This window comes from Monocercomonoides exilis (genome assembly GCF_001643675.1).
Source record: "Monocercomonoides exilis strain PA203 chromosome Unknown scaffold1-2713096, whole genome shotgun sequence".
NCBI lineage: Eukaryota > Preaxostyla > Oxymonadida > Polymastigidae > Monocercomonoides > Monocercomonoides exilis.
The window spans coordinates 381,210-396,504 of NW_027150546.1; the positions used below are offsets into that span (position 1 = coordinate 381,210).

The 15,295-nt window shown below is 37.7% G+C and overlaps 7 protein-coding genes across 7 annotated transcripts; 4 read left to right on the forward strand and 3 right to left on the reverse strand.

The window, feature by feature from the left end:
• Nucleotides 1-285: 285 nt before the first annotated feature.
• Nucleotides 286-702, reverse strand: MONOS_15376c1 (uncharacterized protein; the record flags this gene model as incomplete). The annotated part of the gene is made up of 1 exon (XM_067868243.1): nucleotides 286-702. One exon carries the CDS (start codon nucleotides 700-702, stop codon nucleotides 286-288), a length of 417 nt encoding a protein of 138 aa, XP_067736163.1.
• Nucleotides 703-1,879: 1,177 nt separating this feature from the next.
• Nucleotides 1,880-2,359, reverse strand: MONOS_15377c1 (uncharacterized protein; the record flags this gene model as incomplete). The annotated part of the gene is made up of 1 exon (XM_067868245.1): nucleotides 1,880-2,359. The coding sequence occupies one exon, from the start codon at nucleotides 2,357-2,359 to the stop codon at nucleotides 1,880-1,882; it is 480 nt and encodes a 159-aa protein (XP_067736164.1).
• Nucleotides 2,360-2,934: 575 nt separating this feature from the next.
• MONOS_15378c1 (uncharacterized protein) lies at nucleotides 2,935-4,482 on the reverse strand (the record flags this gene model as incomplete). The annotated part of the gene is made up of 1 exon (XM_067868247.1): nucleotides 2,935-4,482. One exon carries the CDS (start codon nucleotides 4,480-4,482, stop codon nucleotides 2,935-2,937), a length of 1,548 nt encoding a protein of 515 aa, XP_067736165.1.
• Nucleotides 4,483-8,244: 3,762 nt separating this feature from the next.
• Nucleotides 8,245-9,792, forward strand: MONOS_15378c2 (uncharacterized protein; the record flags this gene model as incomplete). The annotated part of the gene is made up of 1 exon (XM_067868248.1): nucleotides 8,245-9,792. The coding sequence occupies one exon, from the start codon at nucleotides 8,245-8,247 to the stop codon at nucleotides 9,790-9,792; it is 1,548 nt and encodes a 515-aa protein (XP_067736166.1).
• A 570-nt stretch (nucleotides 9,793-10,362) lies between these two features.
• On the forward strand, nucleotides 10,363-10,842 carry MONOS_15377c2 (uncharacterized protein; the record flags this gene model as incomplete). Its single annotated transcript, XM_067868246.1, has 1 exon — nucleotides 10,363-10,842. One exon carries the CDS (start codon nucleotides 10,363-10,365, stop codon nucleotides 10,840-10,842), a length of 480 nt encoding a protein of 159 aa, XP_067736167.1.
• A 1,177-nt stretch (nucleotides 10,843-12,019) lies between these two features.
• MONOS_15376c2 (uncharacterized protein) lies at nucleotides 12,020-12,436 on the forward strand (the record flags this gene model as incomplete). Its single annotated transcript, XM_067868244.1, has 1 exon — nucleotides 12,020-12,436. One exon carries the CDS (start codon nucleotides 12,020-12,022, stop codon nucleotides 12,434-12,436), a length of 417 nt encoding a protein of 138 aa, XP_067736168.1.
• Nucleotides 12,437-12,743: 307 nt separating this feature from the next.
• On the forward strand, nucleotides 12,744-13,094 carry MONOS_15375 (uncharacterized protein; the record flags this gene model as incomplete). Its single annotated transcript, XM_067868242.1, has 1 exon — nucleotides 12,744-13,094. The coding sequence occupies one exon, from the start codon at nucleotides 12,744-12,746 to the stop codon at nucleotides 13,092-13,094; it is 351 nt and encodes a 116-aa protein (XP_067736169.1).
• Between the last annotated feature and the right edge of the window lie 2,201 nt (nucleotides 13,095-15,295).

Genomic DNA, 15,295 nt, shown 5'->3' on the forward strand with positions numbered 1-15,295 from the left:
TCCATGATCTCGTTTAACTCTTCTTGTTTAATGGAGTAATCTCCCCCTCTTTCTAGCCTGGATAGAGAATCTGCTCTGACATTCTTCGTTCCTTGCAAGTGTTGGGCTTTTATCTAAATGCGACTGTTCTGAACAAATGTCCATATTTTCATTAGCAACTTCCTGAGATTTGTTCCTGCATTCCATCGATTGACATTGAAAACTGCTGTTGTATTGCCTAATCTGATTAGCAAACTGTGGGCTTTGTTCGCCTGAAGAATATATCTGAAAGGGTTGAGTACTCGATTAATTGCATATAATTCCCTGTAATTCGAGCTCTAGCATCTCAACTTCCCTGGAAGCGATTGATGGAAATCGTATTTCTTGTTGTTCATTAGCAGGACCGCTCCCACAGCTCTCTCTGATGTATCTGTCGTTAAGGTTGCTTGAGGTTGGAATATTGGGCAAATTTGTCTCGGTTTGTTCGCACTCAGTCTCGATATCCATTTTTGAATGCTCGGAAGGATTGATGGGTTGACTCTCATTCTTCCTTTCCACCCCACCTTTCTGACCATTCTGTTCAGCAGCATGTTCATCGATGGAAGAAGGAGTGAAGCTTCCTTGAAAACGAAGCGAGTTGCACTTAGCTTGCCAATGAACGACGCGAAATCTCTCACTCTTGTTTGCTTGCATTTCAGTGCTCGGCGCCTCCATCTGTAGCATTCCGTAAGCAATTCTTTCTTTCTGCCTTTCTCAAACGCTAAGGTGAAGTTGGAAGTGTCTTATGAATATCCGAGGAATGAAAAACGATTTGATGGTTCTATGTGGCTCTTTTCCAGATTCACAATTAGTCCAAGCTTCTGAAACAGACTTATAACTTCTTGTGTGATTCTCTTTAGTTCTTGCTTGTCCTGATGGAGCAAGACTACGTCGTCCAAGCATGCGACAGCTTTCATCTTCCATCTTTCCCGAATGAAAGCAATGACCTTTCTCATAATTTTTGTGAATATTCTTGGAGAGTCCTTGTAACCGAAAGGCATGCTGGTGAAGCAATAAAATTCTTTGTTGAATTCGAAGCTTAGAAAAGGAGTGAAATCCTCGGAAACCTTGATGAGATAGTACACTTGGCTTAAATCCAATGTGACTGCGAAATCCCCCTTCTTTATTATTCTCTCCACAGATCGATGATCCTCTTGTTTGAAGTGAATTGTTTTTATCGCATTGTTTAACCTCCTGCAATCCACAATCTGTCTCCAGCTCCCGTTCCTTTTCCTGACTACAAATATTGGATTGACAAATTTCACTTGGTTTTTGGTGATTTTCCTGAGAATTCCCGTTTTCACTTGAACTTTGATTAACCCCGACAAAGCTTCCCTTGCTTCTTGTGATTGCTTCGGTCTCCTGCAATTTACCTGAGAGTTGATAAGGGTTTTGCGAGCTTTGGCACTCCTCCAAACCGGAACAACTCCTCTTTTGATCATCTTTTCTCCTCCCACCATTTTCCAAGCCTTGGCAAATAACTCAGTTCTTCCGCCAATTGTTAAGTTGTGTTCTATTGAGACTTTGCTTTGTCCCCGGAACTCCCTCTTGAGTAACCTCTTGGAGCGCTGCTTGTAATGAATGATCGTTTTGTGCTGGTCGTCCGGGGCTAATCTCGAAAAAACCGATAATTCTTTGTTCCACTTTGAATTCCCCTGGTTTGTTTCTTCCTTGCATATGAATTTGTAATACTTGCCGATCCCTATCTCAATTTTGAGGATGTTTTCTTTGATTCTTCTAAAATTTCTTTTTGTCTTTGAGTTAACAGCGATGATGAAAACTCGTCTTTCATTTTTTCTGCTTCAGAAAACCCATATCTTGCTTGTATTCTAACGTGTCTAGCTTCTTTCAGAGCTTGGGATTAAAGCAAACATGAATCTGCTATCATTTCTTTTGTTGTATTTCCTGACTTGATTGTTGAGCTTGCCGAGATAAGTGACTTTATTGCCGGATAAAGATATGTTTTTGTTCGTTCTCCTGCACGACCGAGCGCGTCTTTCCAAAATACTTTGGATCTTGTAAATGGTGGTGGAGCATTCTGGATAAAAGGACTAAAATCTTCATCTTTCATTAATGAAAGCGCTTCGTTAATTTTATTCTCTGGAAGATGCATATCGTAAAGTGAAACCTCTGGTGGCTGTCCAAATATTTCGATAAATGCTTGTTGCAAAGAAGACTCTCCTTCATCTTCTTCAATTCGTGTTGGATCTGTCCGGCCATCAAGCTCCGACTGAACGCTTGATTGGGAAGCGGAATAACTCCCTGCTATTGAGGGAATTGCACTCGGAGGGCAACCAGTCAGCGGAGCTGCGCAAGGTTCGGTTGCGAGTCCGGTTCCCATGAAGATGGTCGATATGTTTCCTTTTTGATCAGCGATCGTGACTGACCCATAACGTGGCGCTCTCAAAAATATAAGAGAAGGAAGTGAAATAAATGTTTTCTCTGTAATCAAAACGTTTGTTTTTTGATCATTGAAAAAATAAATCAATAAATATCAACGTTCTTTTTACAAAAATAATCAAAACTATTGATTATCGAAATATAATCTTTTTTTTTCAGCAAGGAGCAAAAGTGAATCGCAAATGAACGATGATTCTTATATAAATTCTGAAAAAAGAAAAAAGAAAAACAGAAAAACAACTTATTCTAATATATTCATCAAGGACCGAAAACAGACTTGATGATGAAAACAGTTAATAGTGTTGTACAACGAAAATATTTAAAAACAAAAAAGGAAAAATACTTAATATAGCTCATTTGGCGACAACAAACAAGCATATCAATAAAAATACAAAACATCAGCTTAACTGGTTTAACTTATGAATAAAATCAAAATAGAAAAAATAATAAGCATGTAACTTTTCTTTGTCAATATGCATCAACAACAATCACTGAATTCACTCCTCCATTTATTTTTTAGTTGTTCCGAGATCTTCTCTTCCTGACAACAACAATTGCAATAATCACAACAACCACCACAATCACCACAACCACAATAGGAACAACAATAGCAACTACAGTTCCCGCATTTGACTTCTTCTTTTCTGGTTCTGGCTCATCTTTCGGTTCTTTGTGCTTAAGGTATTTCTCATACACATCTTCAAGATCACCACCTTCTTCTTTTGCCCCCACAATCCATCCTTTGTTGTCATCGTTGTAATCCTTCGCAAACTCAAAGGAGTCTTTCTGTTGGCTGAACTTATCAAAGTCTGGAGCAATGATGCACAGTGATGCCACCGATGAATCTTTCCCTTTGTTGTCACCAAACTCAAGTTTGCCTTCACCCGGAAGTTTCAAATTACCAACCGCATCTTTCACTTCAATGAGAATAGCTCCTGCCTTTCCACTTGCTGCTTCACATGATTTGAATGAACATTTTTTATTTCTTCCCATTTCCACTTTTGAACCATTATCAACCATCTTGATCATAACACCCGCAGACAATCCCTTCGATGATTTCACTTCATTCATGGTCAACCCTTCTATTTGAACACTCGAAGCTTTATCAGCGGCATCAAGAATGTTGATTGCTGCTCCGTCTGTCATACTCACTTTATTGATCTCAACTGTATCAAATTTGACTGAAGAGGATTCGTTAATAACAAATAATGATTCTTGGAATTTCACTTCATTATTGCCCTTGCATTCAACTCCACTCATTGCAAGTTCTCCTTCTGTCACTTTCACAAGATGGATTATGGTGATTTCTTCATCATTTCTGTGTGCAACTGACTCTGGTCTCACAAATTTGCAGTTCACTAAATTCAACTTAGCATTTTCACAGTCTGCAACGATCAATGAATGTGGATCGGTATTTGATTCCTTTGTCTTATCCAATGACAATGGGAATAAGAAGGAAATTCCTCTGAACTCAACTTCACTCTTGCATGTGAACAAATGACTGTCTGATTCAACATTGCAATCGATCTCCACTTCTGTTTCTGATTCTTCTTCATTAGCTTTGGTTACGCCCACAATCGTTATCAATGAAAATTTCTCAAGTGTAACAGCTGCAGCTCGGTGTGCATTTTCTGTTTTGATGATGTTGATCTTGAAGTTTTCTCCTCCAACGCCCACTCCAAACAAATTGTATGCTTTATCAAGACTTTTCTTTGGCTTTTCATAGCTCAATCCATCATTGCTATCATTGTCTGCTGTAGCACTCACATACACATTTGTATTAGGATCAAAATACACTTCTGTGAAATCAACTTCAGTGTTATCTTCTGCTCCTTTTGCAATAACATTGTTTTTATTCATTCCTTTCTTGTATCCAGATGCAAAGCTTTGCTTCATCGCTATTGCCATATCTCTGTGAAGGCTTACTGGCACATCCAAATATAATCCAATGTTCTTTTCAGCATTAGAAGTTGTATCTGCCTCTCCTGTCTTGCATCCAGTGAATTCTAAATTATCTCCTGTTTCTGGCCATGTCAGTTCATCTGCTTTGGTTATTGCTGTCATTTCTAGACATATTGCTCCTGATTTCCCTTTTGAAGATGTGCAATTTTCAAATGTTGTTTTACCAGTGTTTCCAATAGAGAATGTACTTTCTGCATGTTCGCTCTTCACATAAAGTGCTCCACATGTTTCTGTTGTTGTATCTTCCGATTTGCATTCTGTGAATGAGCATGCGTCCAATTTCACTGAAATAGCTGTGTCTGTTTTGCCAACAATTTTCATAACAGCACTATCTTTTGATGTAATCTTCTTCAGATTCAATGATGTTAATGAAACATCTGTCACTGCTGTTGTTGTTCCATCAGCCAAAAATGGTGTTTCTGAAAATTTCACTTCGTTCTCCGAAGTGCATTCGACATTATTCATTGTCAATGTTCCTGCACTCACTTTCACAAGATGAAATTTTATTTCTTCCTCTGTATTTGAAAGCATCCCATCTGAATGAGCAGCTGGTGTTGTTTGCTTAAAATCACAAGTGTCAATTTCAATAGATGTTGATTCTGAATCAGCGTGAATCAAAGCATATGGTCCTTCATTTCCTTCAGATTGATCTGTTACTTGTCCAGGTGTTGATTTGAAATCGAATATCAAATTCTTGAATGTCACTGTCTTTTGACAGGTGAATAAATCCTTTTCAGATACATTGCTACAATCAATCTCAACTTTAGTCTCAGCTTCGTTTGCATTTTCCTCTGCTTCTACCACTCCTTCTATCGTTATTCCTGTCTCTTTTGAGAATGTAATAGCTTCCCCTGTAACTGCTTGGCCAGATTCGTTTTTCATAATTTTAATGGAAAATTCTCCAGATCCTTTTGAATCTGCAAATAATTCATAAGCTTTTTTTATTGTTTTAAATGGTTTTGTTTTTGTTCCATCTGCTGTGTCATCATTTCCTCCACTTTGAACATATGCTTCATGTGGATCAAAATATAATGTAGTAAAATCAATATCGATAGCACTTTCATTAGCTCCCTTAGCTGCAACAAACCAGTCATTTGTTCCTTTCACATAATTTTCGGCAAAGCTTTTCTTCATTGCTTTTGCAATGGCCTGTAAATTGCCACTATTCACGTCAAGATACAAACCCGTACTCTTTGATCCGGCTGTGCAATTAGTAAATATCAAATTAGTTCCTATCTTCGGCCATGACAACTGACTCTCATTTGAAATATTTGGCATCTTCAGATATATCCCACCTGATTTCCCATTGGCACATTCACATGATTTAAATGTTGTTGTTGCATTTGAAATTCGTGAACTTTCTGAAATATTAAATTTGCTATCTGATTGATCACTTTCAACATACAATGCTCCACTTGTGGCATTGTTTGCATTTTCTGTTGATTTGCAATTGGAAAATGTGCATCCATGGACGTTCACTGTAATAGCTTCATTCTCTTTTCCCACAATCTTCACTACTGAACTTGCACTCGACTCTATGTTATTCAATGTTGATGCAATCAATGTAACTTTTGCTGCTCCCTCAATCAAAAACGGAGTGGCTGAAAATTTTGCAATATTGGTTTCATCCTTACAAGATACTGCCTCCATGTTGAATTCACCTGCTTCCACTTTCACTAGATGTATACTTGCAACACCTGTTTCTGGGCGTTCGAAATGACAAGTGCTAATTGTCAGATTAGGTGAGAGGAAAGATGATTTTGTTGTCTTGAATGAAAGATCAGACAACACTTGAGTTGATCCCCCTGAATTTGCAACCAATCGAATAATAGCCAATGTGCTTCCATCATTAGATGCATTTCCAAGTGATAACGGATATATAAACTTCAGGTACTTGAATGTCACATTTTGCTTACAAGTAAACAGGTCCTTGCTTGAACCAGTATCACCATTTTCCTCAGTGGATGTACAATTTATTTCCACTAACTCAGGAGTCCCATTTCCACTTTGTTTTCCTTGGATCATTAATGAAACGTTTTTATCAAATTCATTCACTCCTGCCACTAACGCGGGCGTACTGGTTTCTTGCTTTATAATTGTAATGATGTATGAACTTGAACTTTATATATCCATTATCACTTGGAAATGCATCTAATGATGGAATCACATTGGCTTTATTCGATGGTTCCAAATTCAGGGGATCAACTCAAGTGTTGTCTGATCTTTCATTCCACTTTTCCTTCACCTTCTGAATTAGCACTTGTCATTTCGAACGCCCAGAAACAGGTGTTGCAAGTACATCTAGTGAAGTGGAAGCAGGTGAATTCAACATGGAGGCAGTATCTTGAAGGATGAAACCAATATTGCAAAATTTTCAGCCACCCGTTTTGATTGAGGGAAGCAAACTTCATATTTCATTGAATAACATAGAGTCGAGTGCATAGTTCAGTATTGAAGATTGTCGAGAAAAGAGAATGAAGCTATTACAGTGAACGTCCATGGATGCACATTTTCCAATTGCAAATCAACAGAAAATGCAAACAATGCCACAAGTGGAGCATTGTATGTTGAAAGTGATCAATCAGATAGCAAATTTAATATTTCAGAAAGTTCACGAATTTCAAATGCAACAACAACATTTAAATCATGTGAATGTGCCAATGGGAAATCAGGTGGGATATATCTGAAGATGCCAAATATTTCAAATGAGAGTCAGTTGTCATGGCCGAAGATAGGAACTAATTTGATATTTACTAATTGCACAGCCGGATCAAAGAGTACGGGTTTGTATCTTGACGTGAATAGTGGCAATTTACAGGCCATTGCAAAAGCAATGAAGAAAAGCTTTGCCGAAAATTATGTGAAAGGAACAAATGACTGGTTTGTTGCAGCTAAGGGAGCTAATGAAAGTGCTATCGATATTGATTTTACTACATTATATTTTGATCCACATGAAGCATATGTTCAAAGTGGAGGAAATGATGACACAGCAGATGGAACAAAAACAAAACCATTTAAAACAATAAAAAAGCTTATGAATTATTTGCAGATTCAAAAGGATCTGGAGAATTTTCCATTAAAATTATGAAAAACGAATCTGGCCAAGCAGTTACAGGGGAAGCTATTACATTCTCAAAAGAGACAGGAATAACGATAGAAGGAGTGGTAGAAGCAGAGGAAAATGCAAACGAAGCTGAGACTAAAGTTGAGATTGATTGTAGCAATGTATCTGAAAAGGATTTATTCACCTGTCAAAAGACAGTGACATTCAAGAATTTGATATTCGATTTCAAATCAACACCTGGACAAGTAACAGATCAATCTGAAGGAAATGAAGGACCATATGCTTTGATTCACGCTGATTCAGAATCAACATCTATTGAAATTGACACTTGTGATTTTAAGCAAACAACACCAGCTGCTCATTCAGATGGGATGCTTTCAAATACAGAGGAAGAAATAAAATTTCATCTTGTGAAAGTGAGTGCAGGAACATTGACAATGAATAATGTCGAATGCACTTCGGAGAACGAAGTGAAATTTTCAGAAACACCATTTTTGGCTGATGGAACAACAACAGCAGTGACAGATGTTTCATTAACATCATTGAATCTGAAGAAGATTACATCAAAAGATAGTGCTGTTATGAAAATTGTTGGCAAAACAGACACAGCTATTTCAGTGAAATTGGACGCATGCTCATTCACAGAATGCAAATCGGAAGATACAACAACAGAAACATGTGGAGCACTTTATGTGAAGAGCGAACATGCAGAAAGTACATTCTCTATTGGAAACACTGGTAAAACAACATTTGAAAATTGCACATCTTCAAAAGGGAAATCAGGAGCAATATGTCTAGAAATGACAGCAATAACCAAAGCAGATGAACTGACATGGCCAGAAACAGGAGATAATTTAGAATTCACTGGATGCAAGACAGGAGAGGCAGATACAACTTCTAATGCTGAAAAGAACATTGGATTATATTTGGATGTGCCAGTAAGCCTTCACAGAGATATGGCAATAGCGATGAAGCAAAGCTTTGCATCTGGATACAAGAAAGGAATGAATAAAAACAATGTTATTGCAAAAGGAGCAGAAGATAACACTGAAGTTGATTTCACAGAAGTGTATTTTGATCCTAATACAAATGTGTATGTGAGTGCTACAGCAGACAATGATAGCAATGATGGATTGAGCTATGAAAAGCCAAAGAAAAGTCTTGATAAAGCATACAATTTGTTTGGAGTGGGCGTTGGAGGAGAAAACTTCAAGATCAACATCATCAAAACAGAAAATGCACACCGAGCTGCAGCTGTTACACTTGAGAAATTTTCATTGATAACGATTGTGGGCGTAACCAAAGCTAATGAAGAAGAATCAGAAACAGAAGTGGAGATCGATTGCAATGTTGAATCAGACAGTCATTTGTTCACATGCAAGAGTGAAGTTGAGTTCAGAGGAATTTCCTTCTTATTCCCATTGTCATTGGATAAGACAAAGGAATCAAATACCGATCCACATTCATTGATCGTTGCAGACTGTGAAAATGCTAAGTTGAATTTAGTGAACTGCAAATTTGTGAGACCAGAGTCAGTTGCACACAGAAATGATGAAGAAATCACCATAATCCATCTTGTGAAAGTGACAGAAGGAGAACTTGCAATGAGTGGAGTTGAATGCAAGGGCAATAATGAAGTGAAATTCCAAGAATCATTATTTGTTATTAACGAATCCTCTTCAGTCAAATTTGATACAGTTGAGATCAATAAAGTGAGTATGACAGACGGAGCAGCAATCAACATTCTTGATGCCGCTGATAAAGCTTCGAGTGTTCAAATAGAAGGGTTGACCATGAATGAAGTGAAATCATCGAAGGGATTGTCTGCGGGTGTTATGATCAAGATGGTTGATAATGGTTCAAAAGTGGAAATGGGAAGAAATAAAAAATGTTCATTCAAATCATGTGAAGCAGCAAGTGGAAAGGCAGGAGCTATTCTCATTGAAGTGAAAGATGCGGTTGGTAATTTGAAACTTCCGGGTGAAGGCAAACTTGAGTTTGGTGACAACAAAGGGAAAGATTCATCGGTGGCATCACTGTGCATCATTGCTCCAGACTTTGATAAGTTCAGCCAACAGAAAGACTCCTTTGAGTTTGCGAAGGATTACAACGATGACAACAAAGGATGGATTGTGGGGGCAAAAGAAGAAGGTGGTGATCTTGAAGATGTGTATGAGAAATACCTTAAGCACAAAGAACCGAAAGATGAGCCAGAACCAGAAAAGAAGAAGTCAAATGCGGGAACTGTAGTTGCTATTGTTGTTCCTATTGTGGTTGTGGTGATTGTGGTGGTTGTTGTGATTATTGCAATTGTTGTTGTCAGGAAGAGAAGATCTCGGAACAACTAAAAAATAAATGGAGGAGTGAATTCAGTGATTGTTGTTGATGCATATTGACAAAGAAAAGTTACATGCTTATTATTTTTTCTATTTTGATTTTATTCATAAGTTAAACCAGTTAAGCTGATGTTTTGTATTTTTATTGATATGCTTGTTTGTTGTCGCCAAATGAGCTATATTAAGTATTTTTCCTTTTTTGTTTTTAAATATTTTCGTTGTACAACACTATTAACTGTTTTCATCATCAAGTCTGTTTTCGGTCCTTGATGAATATATTAGAATAAGTTGTTTTTCTGTTTTTCTTTTTTCTTTTTTCAGAATTTATATAAGAATCATCGTTCATTTGCGATTCACTTTTGCTCCTTGCTGAAAAAAAGATTATATTTCGATAATCAATAGTTTTGATTATTTTTGTAAAAAGAACGTTGATATTTATTGATTTATTTTTCAATGATCAAAAACAAACGTTTTGATTACAGAGAAAACATTTATTTCACTTCCTTCTCTTATATTTTTGAGAGCGCCACGTTATGGGTCAGTCACGATCGCTGATCAAAAGGAAACATATCGACCATCTTCATGGGAACCGGACTCGCAACCGAACCTTGCGCAGCTCCGCTGACTGGTTGCCCTCCGAGTGCAATTCCCTCAATAGCAGGGAGTTATTCCGCTTCCCAATCAAGCGTTCAGTCGGAGCTTGATGGCCGGACAGATCCAACACGAATTGAAGAAGATGAAGGAGAGTCTTCTTTGCAACAAGCATTTATCGAAATATTTGGACAGCCACCAGAGGTTTCACTTTACGATATGCATCTTCCAGAGAATAAAATTAACGAAGCGCTTTCATTAATGAAAGATGAAGATTTTAGTCCTTTTATCCAGAATGCTCCACCACCATTTACAAGATCCAAAGTATTTTGGAAAGACGCGCTCGGTCGTGCAGGAGAACGAACAAAAACATATCTTTATCCGGCAATAAAGTCACTTATCTCGGCAAGCTCAACAATCAAGTCAGGAAATACAACAAAAGAAATGATAGCAGATTCATGTTTGCTTTAATCCCAAGCTCTGAAAGAAGCTAGACACGTTAGAATACAAGCAAGATATGGGTTTTCTGAAGCAGAAAAAATGAAAGACGAGTTTTCATCATCGCTGTTAACTCAAAGACAAAAAGAAATTTTAGAAGAATCAAAGAAAACATCCTCAAAATTGAGATAGGGATCGGCAAGTATTACAAATTCATATGCAAGGAAGAAACAAACCAGGGGAATTCAAAGTGGAACAAAGAATTATCGGTTTTTTCGAGATTAGCCCCGGACGACCAGCACAAAACGATCATTCATTACAAGCAGCGCTCCAAGAGGTTACTCAAGAGGGAGTTCCGGGGACAAAGCAAAGTCTCAATAGAACACAACTTAACAATTGGCGGAAGAACTGAGTTATTTGCCAAGGCTTGGAAAATGGTGGGAGGAGAAAAGATGATCAAAAGAGGAGTTGTTCCGGTTTGGAGGAGTGCCAAAGCTCGCAAAACCCTTATCAACTCTCAGGTAAATTGCAGGAGACCGAAGCAATCACAAGAAGCAAGGGAAGCTTTGTCGGGGTTAATCAAAGTTCAAGTGAAAACGGGAATTCTCAGGAAAATCACCAAAAACCAAGTGAAATTTGTCAATCCAATATTTGTAGTCAGGAAAAGGAACGGGAGCTGGAGACAGATTGTGGATTGCAGGAGGTTAAACAATGCGATAAAAACAATTCACTTCAAACAAGAGGATCATCGATCTGTGGAGAGAATAATAAAGAAGGGGGATTTCGCAGTCACATTGGATTTAAGCCAAGTGTACTATCTCATCAAGGTTTCCGAGGATTTCACTCCTTTTCTAAGCTTCGAATTCAACAAAGAATTTTATTGCTTCACCAGCATGCCTTTCGGTTACAAGGACTCTCCAAGAATATTCACAAAAATTATGAGAAAGGTCATTGCTTTCATTCGGGAAAGATGGAAGATGAAAGCTGTCGCATGCTTGGACGACGTAGTCTTGCTCCATCAGGACAAGCAAGAACTAAAGAGAATCACACAAGAAGTTATAAGTCTGTTTCAGAAGCTTGGACTAATTGTGAATCTGGAAAAGAGCCACATAGAACCATCAAATCGTTTTTCATTCCTCGGATATTCATAAGACACTTCCAACTTCACCTTAGCGTTTGAGAAAGGCAGAAAGAAAGAATTGCTTACGGAATGCTACAGATGGAGGCGCCGAGCACTGAAATGCAAGCAAACAAGAGTGAGAGATTTCGCGTCGTTCATTGGCAAGCTAAGTGCAACTCGCTTCGTTTTCAAGGAAGCTTCACTCCTTCTTCCATCGATGAACATGCTGCTGAACAGAATGGTCAGAAAGGTGGGGTGGAAAGGAAGAATGAGAGTCAACCCATCAATCCTTCCGAGCATTCAAAAATGGATATCGAGACTGAGTGCGAACAAACCGAGACAAATTTGCCCAATATTCCAACCTCAAGCAACCTTAACGACAGATACATCAGAGAGAGCTGTGGGAGCGGTCCTGCTAATGAACAACAAGAAATACGATTTCCATCAATCGCTTCCAGGGAAGTTGAGATGCTAGAGCTCGAATTACAGGGAATTATATGCAATTAATCGAGTACTCAACCCTTTCAGATATATTCTTCAGGCGAACAAAGCCCACAGTTTGCTAATCAGATTAGGCAATACAACAGCAGTTTTCAATGTCAATCGATGGAATGCAGGAACAAATCTCAGGAAGTTGCTAATGAAAATATGGACATTTGTTCAGAACAGTCGCATTTAGATAAAAGCCCAACACTTGCAAGGAACGAAGAATGTCAGAGCAGATTCTCTATCCAGGCTAGAAAGAGGGGGAGATTACTCCATTAAACAAGAAGAGTTAAACGAGATCATGGAAAACCTCAATCTCAAAATAACAATGGATGCGTTCGCAACAAAGGAGAATACGAAAGCGGACCGATTGTGCGGTCCAGGAAGCACACTCAACGAAGATGGACTCCAGCAATCATGGAAAAGAGGCGTTATTTTAGCCCATCCGCCGATTCCACTAATAGTCCCAACGGTTGTGAAATCAATAGAGGAAAATGCACATGTTCTTCTGATTCCAGATTGGAGAGGGCAGAGATGGGAACCACTGATAAGAATGTCGAGACACTGCGAATGGAGATGGAAAGAACAGAACCAGGTTTTGAAGGAAGGAAGATGGATGAAACGGATGGAAGCAAGTCTACCGCCAGGCAGAATGAGAATAGTTCTTATCAATCCTTAGAATCGCAAGGAGAAGAATGGTTTCGGAGAATGCTTGTTTCAAAGGGATATTCCGAAAGGGTAATCGATGAATGCAAAAAAAGCGTTGCAGAAAACACACGGAAAGGATATTCATATAGTTATGCGCGTTTCAGTGAAATATGGGAAGATAATAGGAACGGAGAACCACCGGAAGCATGGAGTGAGTGGGTTGAAAAATGCACTTCCATTTTCATTAGCCTGAAAGACAAAGGGACAAAGACTTCGACGCTCAAACAAACATGTGCCGCATTATCGCTAATCTCAGAATTACTGTACAATAGATGCCTTGGAGAATCTGCACTCATGCAAAGACTATTAAAAACATTACGGAGATCAGAAAATAGGAAGAAAAAAGACAAACCAGACATCTGGAACCCACAACTCCTGCTGCAGAAAATAACTCATTTGGAGAAAACAGGAATCTTGACTTTCACGAATTGACAAAAAAGTCCATTTGCACATGTGTGTTGTTCTCTGCTTGTCGCTTCATGGAGCTGGAAAGGATAAACCTTCAGAATTCAAATATTAAAGGTGATTCAACATAGCCAGATTCACAATTAAAAACATCAACAGAACGGACAGATATTATCATCCCGTTTATAAAAGAACATCCGCTTGTGTGTCTAGCAGCTTCAGTGTAGGAACTATGGAACAGAATCAAGAAGTCTCATCCAAATGCAACTTCACTATTTATTGATGAAACAACCCATCTTTCCCTCTCTGCAAGAAGGATTCGTAATTATGTGGCTGAAATGCTACAGGATGCTGGGATTCCGAAGTGTTTCGGGCCTTACTCATTGAAGCATGCGTTTATCACTGTGCAAACGATGGCGGGAATTCCCTTAGCCCAAATTGCTAAGTTTGCCAGACTCTCTCCAAGAAGCAATTCAATCACAAAGCATTTCGTCCAAACAGATGTGTCAAGCAAGCTGGCCCACGTGATAGCAAGATGCAATTCAACTATTCTCCAACCTGAAGAAAGTGGATCTGAGTCAGAGTCCGATTCAGATTCTGAGGCGGAATCCGATTCTGAAACAAATTCCAGTTCAAAATCAGAAGAGCAAACACCAACAAAGGAAATATGAAAAACGGAGATCAAAAACAACAAACAGTATTTGCATACCCAGATAAAGTAAAGGAACCAGAGGACAACGAAGAAAACAATGCTTCACAGACAGTTATCAGCGAGGCTAAGATTGAATTCATTATCCGCACAAGATCTCAAAGAAGAAAAGAAATGGAAAAGAAGCAACACGAAGAAAAGAATATTATTCCAAACTTATTAACATTGTCAAATCTTCCCAATTATCTATGCTCTCAAAAATACAAGAGAAGGAAGTGAAATAAATGTTTTCTCTTTCAATTTAAAAAATTTGACATTTATAAAAATTTTTTAAAAAATAAAAATTTCTATAATTTTTCTTTCGCACAAGAAAATAATGACAACACAAGAATATCTCCGATTCAAAAGTGAAAAACGATTTTCACAGAATTTCGTGAGAAAGATAACAAAATTTCGTTGAGTTTCAGACAATTGTTAATTCGAACTCAAAAATTATAACTGTCTAAACCGGATATTATCACATTGAATATAATCAACATCTGTTATAGTCACATTTTTCCATGCACTGACATTTTTGGCCTATTTTTCATTCATTTTCCATCGCATATAATCACGGGGCTGAATAGATATAATCACATTTTTTATTACTATGGGTGATTTTTTCAATGAAAAATCTATTTTTTGATCGAAATTTTCAATTTTTCGATTTTTCAAAAATGTACTCAAATAAGTTAAAATTATATGTATTTATGATCAAAATTGTTCAAGTGAAAAAAGTGTATTTGTGCAGAATTACCAAAAATAAAAAAAACGACTCATAATTAATTATTTATAAAATAAATTGATATTTTTTCAATGAAAAGCTTTATCGTGTATAATCACAATCGGATATAGTCACAAAAAGTTGTGCAAAAACCGATGTGATTATATCCGGTTTAGACTGTTCCAGTTTTAACAGAACAAAACGAAGAAATTTCTGAGGATTCGATGGAAGTTAGCGATGGAGCGGAGCATTCTGAATATGAACCCAAACAATAAACAGTTGCATTGATAAAGTTATATTTGTTAAGAAATATTTGTTTTCACATCAATATCAAATTGCAAAATTTTTTGAAAAT